General features: G+C 44.7%; 1 protein-coding gene across 1 annotated transcript in view; it reads right to left on the reverse strand.

The window, feature by feature from the left end:
* Window positions 1-632: 632 nt before the first annotated feature.
* Window positions 633-7,844, reverse strand: part of LOC112551610 (WD repeat- and FYVE domain-containing protein 4-like) — a gene marked incomplete at its 3' end in the record, with an annotated part of 57,215 nt that continues 50,003 nt past the window's right edge. Inside the window, exons 12-13 of the mRNA XM_025213411.1 lie at window positions 6,385-6,575; window positions 633-1,246 (exon numbers count right to left, since the gene is read on the reverse strand). Of these exons, the coding sequence (XP_025069196.1) occupies window positions 633-1,246; window positions 6,385-6,575 (805 nt within the window). The remainder of the gene's footprint in view (window positions 1,247-6,384; window positions 6,576-7,844) is intronic.

The following is a 7,844-nucleotide window of genomic DNA, read 5'->3' on the forward strand; positions in this document are numbered from 1 at the left end:
AATCATGTCTGCTTCCTCTTTAATTCTCCTGAATTTAAGTTGTTCATATAGGGTATTATAGAGGTATTACTTATTTAGATTGCTTCAAGGTGTCACTTTGTTCTACTGCAGGGATCAAGCCTGATTTGGGTGGTTTTAAGCTGATGGTAAACTAATTTTAAATTCTTATAATTTATAACCATTCCTTGGTATTTGATCAGAGTACTTGCCTGATATTTACAAAATTCACACATCCTACATTCCAGACTTCAAAAGACAAACTGAAAGCCTCTCATAGACACCCATCCCACTACTGAGTTCTACAAAGACACCTGCAACAACATTTGCAATCATTTGCCTTTTATAAAGTGGAAGTTAGAAAGTAAGTTCCTCATTCTGCCATAGACTCACTCTGTGTTATACTGCAAGACATGTCACATCTGTGCCTCAGTTTACTGCAACCCTCCCTGTAAAATGCAGATATTACTAGCAGCTGGCTACCCAGTGGCTTTGCAAAGCTTCATTCACCACAGCATGTAAAATGCAACACCATCTTCCATTAAAGAGCTGAAAAACTTGCAAAAAAACCCCAAGTAGTGCTGCTTCTGTATGTGTTGGTCTTTTTATACTAAAGAACAACAATGAAGACCTACCTTTCTTCAGAGTCTGCCCATGGCCTGTAGTCAGAAACAGCTAATTTGTTATCCAGCTGTTTGAAGCTGCCACTCTGAACTTCTTGTTGCACATACCGTCCCTCCAAGGAGTCTGCTGATGACTCTTCCACACCTAACTTTATATCCATAAAGCAACTTTCCAGGTGCAGGGTACCTTTGACCATATGGTCAAGGAATCTCAGAATCTGTATGCAGTTCTTCAGCCATGTTGGGAAAGACTCTGATGAGCAGAAGGCTGCATTCAAGAACTCCATAAATGTTCTTGTCTTCTCCAGGCACATGGAGATTTGTTTCCCCTCCTGAGTCCAAAAGCAACCAAGCAATCCAAGATCCTCTGCCATCTTCTCAAAGAAACCATTCCTCTGGAAGAACCTGCTGTTCACAGGGTCCAAGTGCAGAGCAGCTGCTATTCCCTTCAGTGTGTAGAAAATAAGCTCCAGGATGTGGCTGTGTCCAAGTGTAGCCCACAGTCCAGAGGGAGGATCCTGTAATGCACCTTCCATGTCTGCAAGAAGGGACAGGAGCCCATTGAATCCACTGCAGGTTCGGAAAGCTGAACGGCTCTTGGGGTTCTCCAGTATCCTCAGGAGAGACTGCAGCACCAAAAAGAAGGAAGGCCAAGTAAGATTTATAATGCAGTGTTATGCACAGTACCAAGTAGGGGCTATGGAACAATATTTTTAATTAAAACTTTAACCTTTGAGCAAAAAGTTGGGAGCACGTGAAACTGACACTTTTGGCAAAAAAACCTTCCTCTTTCTTTTGAAAACTTACACAGACCACAAGGAATTTGAGATGGTGTCAAAAAGAGTCTACATAGTCAAGAAACAGATGTTGCTGGATTTAGCTGTGCCGCAATGTGTCACTTGGTGGTGCAGGACAAAGGGTGATGTGATCTCCCTGCTCTCCCAGGGGTCTGGGGCAGCAGGGAAAAGTGGTTTCCCAGTCAGCCAGCCCTGCAGGGCTAGCTGGACAGGGGAGCATCCAGCATTCCCTGCTTCCCCAGACCTACAGATCAGGAGCAGCAGGGAATGGTGGCTGTTCCCCTGCCTAGCAGAGGGGAATGCTAGGTGTTCCTGTGCTCAGCCAGTGCCACAAGGTTAGCTGAGAAGAATAACACTTTTTCCTGTTGCCCCAAACCCATGGCACAAGTCTGAGGCAGCGGGGAAAACAGGGTTTCCCCCTGTCCAGCCAGCACTGTGGGGCTGGCTGAGCAATGAAGCACTTTTCCCTCTGCCCCAGATCCAAAGTGCAGGTCTGGGGCAGTGGAGAAAGCAGGGTTTTCTAACACTGATTTTTCTGTCATGTGAGTCAATAAAGGGTAGGGACATCTATTTGCTCTACATTTGTGTTGCTTTAAAAATGTTTAAGGTGGCACAAGCAAGAAATCAGACAACAGTCTGTTTTCACCCTATGGCAACTCTCAGAGGATGCTAACAGGGATCAAACCAGGAAAGCAAAGTTCCAGGCCTAGGCATGGTACATCTCTATTGTGATGGAGACCAGGCTCTAAAGTGGGGATAAACAATTGCCAGGAAAAGGGAGGCTTCCTGCTGCTCTCAGGAAACCCTAGGCAACCTTTCAAATTGACCATAAGTCCTGTCCATCCAGTTTCACCTGTGTTCTTCTTTAAAAGACATTGTGCCCCTAGCCCTATGCAGCTACAAGGAGTCTCCCCTCTTACACAGGTGGCAAGCGATGGTAAAGAGAGCCCCTTTTCTGTCCCAGGACCCTTCTCTCCCTCACCAGCTTTTGAACCAGCAGCCAGAGTATATCTTCTTCGTGAGGAAGGAGGGTTAATCTAAATGCCCACCTTTTTCCTGCCACAGACACTCCATTTGGACCAATCACTCAGAGAAAGTGGATTTGGGGTTATCATCAGGAAGGGGTGTATGAGGCACTTTGCATCTCTCAGAACTATTACTTCAGGCAGTCTGCAGACCCAGGCACAGGTCATATGCTGGTTACAATCTATTCATCTGTATAAGAATTTTTCTGCAAGCAGGAGGCCTAGAAACTTACTTTTGCCTAAAAAATGAAAGGTGATTACACAGAATTATCAGTTAACTCCAGGAACTAGAGCCATAGGCAGAGTACTACCATGCATAAATCTGAAACCAAGCCATGTGCATGTGAGAGGCCATACTGGACCACATGCACAAGAGGAGCAGTATTGGACCACACTGGACAACACGGCCCAGAGAATACTACATACAAAAGGCTCCCTCAGAAGTAAATCAGTTATAATGGTTTGTTGTCCAACAGGGACAAGCCTAATTAACATTTATAACAGTGCACTGGAAGAAAAAAAATACAGGTCTGATCCAAAGTCCAGTGAAGTCATTAGGAATATTTTCCATAACTGATGGGCTTTTGAGTGGTACTCAGCTATATGTATCAATATTAAGTGTACATGGAAATCTATCCCAACCTTTGGACTGTTTCAGTACTTTAAATCTGGTTCTTATCTCACTTATACAGGGTAAATCTAGCAAAGTGAATGGGCCATTGTAAAAATCAGTAAGGGAGAACAAACACCAGCATATTTGCCTCTAATACTTGCATAATTTTTCAATATTATGCAATTTATTAAATGCAAATAACAGTCTAAATGGGCAGTGGAAAAGCCTTCTGAATTTAGTTTTGTCTTCTGATTTTCTCAAGAGGCTAATCTCATGTTGGCCAAAAGTAGTACAGAAAAGCTTCTCAAATCGAATGAGAGGTTTAATTCCAAATCCGCTGAAGAGGAACATTTCTATCATAAATATCTTGCTATAATGGGATCTATTACTATGAGAGAGGTTTGCCAGAACTGTAGGAGGGGGGACTCTATTACTGTCATTCAATTTTGCATGATAATGTATCAAACCAGGCAGAGGCTCTGAACAGGGAGTAAATTTAATAAGTCAGAGTTGAAGTTATCAGGATGGCTTTGACACATTTCAGGAAAGGTCAGCAGTAACCACATTTCCTCCAGCTCTAACTCAGTTACAATTAAATTGCCTATGAGTTAGTATTCCTCTGCCTTGAATATATAACACTGATGTCTGCTGGAAATCCTTAACTCGGTTATGGATAACAGAATTTATTTCACATTCCATTATTTGTTATTCCTCATAATTGTCCACGTGCCATGCTGGAATACTATACTGCTAATCACATTTGGGCTCAGGGTTTAACAGCTAAATATATATTAGCAAATCAATCTGAATTTGCATGTAACACAATCACAGTCCCAATGGGGGCAGATAATAAATTCATTTGCTTATATTATGTTTTAACATTGTTATCATTTGTCAGAATTAGGCACCAAAGCCACATTTGTTTTTATATTAGTTCAGGAACTGCTATCAACTTCCCCATAAACTCAAGCGAAGTTTTATTTTTCAGGTCAGAACAATCATCGTTGTTCTTTGGTTTATCAGATTTTTTTTAAATGACCACAGTAACTACAGTGCAGAGATCAATTACTTCAAATTTGGCCTGGTAACTGGTGTGAAATGCAACCCCAAACTAATGCTCATGCCACTGTAGTTCACTAGTTTGCCAACCAAGAGCTGTTTCAGAGCAAAACAGAGACAACCTTTCCATTGATTTGGATCAGTTTCAGATCGAGACCTCTTTGAATTCTTTAGAGAGTATATACCAATCCCTTTCGAACCTTCAAATATTAATTTCTCTGCTTCTCTCTGGGCTTTATTATATGTTGCACTTAGCACATGCTACCTGCATTTAATGCTAGAGTCTGAGGCCATGTCCAGGTGAGCGCAGCCATTTGTTTCCCTGGGGACAAGCAGCAATGGCATGCCTTGTGCTGCTGCTACTTGTTCCCAGGGAATGCCCATGCCACGCACGCTCTGGCACAGAGCAGGTTACCCCAGGTGGGATAGGGGAGGCTGGAGTCAACAACTGTGCTGGCCCTAGCAGCCTCACCTGGGGACACTGGGGAGCTGCAGCCACGGTACTTGTGTAGCTAGGAGCCTGGCTGGCAGCTGGAGCATGGATCTGACAGGCCAGGCCCCTGTTTTGGACAGCACATACTGCCACCCTATGCACCACCCTGCTTTAAGGCACTGATCTCCTGGGGTCAAAAAAACCCCTGCGCTGCAAGGTAGCACATGGGAAATGCTGGCGTGTGCAGGGTGTGGCACCAAAGACAGGTCTGCAGTGCCACATACCACATATCCATACTCATTGGGATGGAGCTTGAGTGTCCAAGCAGTAAAGCACATGCTAAGTGCCTTCATAGCATAAAAAGTTGGGCTTTTTCTGGTGAGGAGCATCTCCAGACTAGATTACCTAACCCCTCCCTGTTGAGCTAATGTCCAGCAGCTCCAACACAGTATGGTGTGGGGAGCCTGACAAAGCTGTTTGTTGGGCTCCCTGCCTCCTTACTGCATGGGAGCCTTGCAGTAGCAAAGCTATGGTGCATTGTGGGGTTGAGACTTTGACAAACAGCTGTTTGTTAGGCCTCCGCCACAACACCAGAGTCTCGCTGGGTCATAGCTCCCATATGCTGCCAGTGCCAGTCCCAGCTCTCACACTGCACCAAAGCCAGTTCGTGGTTCTGGTGTGATCCTAGGGCTGAAATGAGAAAATCAGCTGATTTTTTGGTCTCAGCCCTGGGATCATCTCAGAGCCAGTTCAAGACTCTGATGTGGTACTGTGATCTATATTTAGATCCCAGTAAACATTAACTTGTGACTTCACAGAAAACTTTTTAAGTCGTATTAATCCTTTTTTTGATCTAAATACTTTGATCTAAATACTACATACTAAGTGTAATGTGTAACTAAGTCCTAAACATTTTCCTACAGCAGGGGTGGGCAAAATGCAGCCTGCGGGCCAGATGTGGCCCACCAGGCCATTCTATCCAGCCTGCGGGGCCCCTAAAAAATTTATAAAATTAGTATTTATCTGCCTCTGGCTGCCTGTCACGAGGCCTTTGATTGCTTGCCAAAACTCGGTAAGCAGCCCTCTGCCCAAAATAATTGCCCGCCCCATCCTACAGCCTTGCAAGTTAAATCAGAATAAACCACCATGGCAATATCACCTCAGCAGTACCAAATCAGAATAAAGCCATTTGTTTCACACCTACACTCACCATACAGCTAGCGCACCCCTTCTACTTCTTGCATGCTCACCTCTACCCACCATTCTTTTCTTCCAGATGTATGCTTTCTCCTTTCTCTATGCCTCTTTTCTCTCCCTGCCATATCTCTGCACCATAGTACTGTATATACAATTGCATCATATTATTGTAGAACCAAATTTAATTTTCTAAAGCAGGGCTATCCAAGTTCTGAGTGGCTGGGGGCTGCATGCCATATGGCCTTGCCCAGTCTCCATCCCCCTGTTACACAGGCTGCACAGTCTCTCTGGGCTCTCCCATCGCCCTTTCCACCCACACTCAGTGCAAGAAGTGGAAGCCGGAGGACGGAGGGGAAGCCTGGAGGAGACCCTGGCCACAGAAGGAGTGGACACTAAGCAGGAGGCTGTTGTCTGCAAGTTAACCCCTCACAGGCCATGAGCTGGACATCCCTCTAAATTCTGCAAAACATCATGGAGTTGCTGCTGACATTCTGGCAATTAAAGATTAAAATATGCAGTGACCAATACTGAAACAACCTTAGCTCTGCCGCTCCATTTGACTTCACTTTTCTAAGTAAGAAAAAACAATACTACCACTTTAGAGAATAGGTTATGCCAAACAGGAAGTAATGTTAATCACCTTAAGCAGATCCAGTTTCAGGTTCAGTTCCCCTTGTGTGGAAGAGCACAGGGCCCCAATAATTATGCTCATGTATTCTTCAGTGTTGATGACTGACAGCTGCTCCAAAATGCTGAGGGTATCACTTCGGTAGCACTCAACATCCAAAAATATCTTGATGTATGGTACCATCCCATAATCCTTCAAAACAACTAGGGACCAACCACATACCACTCATTAGTTTAAGTAGTATAGTTAAACACTCACATGGTGTTTAATTATAATATAGTTTTCAGTACAGAGTTACAAAGTTGGGTGCATACTGCATCTATAAATACATACAGAAGAGAAGAAGGGGGGAAAACACTGGGGGAGGAGGAGAGCTATTTAAGCTGAAGGACTATGGCAATTTGAGAGAGGTTTCTTTCCACACTACTCCAGTTTGGAGGCTAGTCCAAAATTTCACTGCTCTAAGAATTAAAAACTAACTGGATTTAAGATGGAACTTGACTGAAACGGAATATATGGCATGGTAGGAGGGTGTTGGACCTAATGATCCAGGAGACCCTTTCCAGATCTCCATCTGCATACACCTAGCTTGTGAGTGCAAATATCTGTTGTGCATGTATGAACCATCATGTGTTTGAATATGCAAATATCTAAAATGAAACACTGCAGAAAACAGTCCAGATGGGAGTGGGGGGATTGCACCATAATAAAACTATAAACACTGCTTTATTTTCCCCAGTATACCATTAAGGCATTATATTATATAAAATATTTTTGTTAGAATTTAGTCTTTTGGGATGTCCCAGTAAATCACAAACAGAGCAAAACTAAGAATTATTGGAGGAAAAAAGCCAATTTTAAAGATGCATGTACCTTTAAAATATTTCCTTCTGGGCATCTAGGAAACAGAGCACTGGACTTGGACCCAGGAGACTTGGGTTCTATTCCTGGCTGTGCCACAGATTGGCCACATGTCCTTAAGCAAGTCCCCCATTCTGTGCTTCTCTTTACCTTCCTACCCTTCATCTGTTTTGTCTGTTTAGAGTGAGCCATTAATGGCAAGGACCATTTCTCCATTTTGAAGTAGCTTTCACAGGGAAGTCCTTATCCTCCCCCCCCTGGCACCTCAGAGACGGCCACCCAGACGGAGCCCCTGGTTCCAGGCTCCACGCAGACGGAGCCCCTGGCTCTCGGCTGCAGGGGCTGCCTGTCCCTTTTTCAGGCTCTGGGGCCTGGGAGCATGGTGACCTCCCCTTGTGGGGTCTGCTCCCTTTTGGGGTCTCTGGCGCGCCAGCTGGAGGAGCTCCAGGCCACAGTCCAGAGACTGCGTGCCATCAGGGACTGCGAGCAGGAGATAGACTCCTACTGCCAGGCCCTTCTCCCCCGGGAGGCAGAGGGTAGACCACAGACCCCCTCCATGCCAAAGGAGGACTTTGGGACCTCCTGCTGTGTCCAGCCAGGGGCATGGACCA

This window comes from Alligator sinensis, unplaced genomic scaffold (assembly GCF_000455745.1).
Source record: "Alligator sinensis unplaced genomic scaffold, ASM45574v1 scaffold264_1, whole genome shotgun sequence".
NCBI classification, from domain to species: Eukaryota; Metazoa; Chordata; order Crocodylia; family Alligatoridae; genus Alligator; species Alligator sinensis.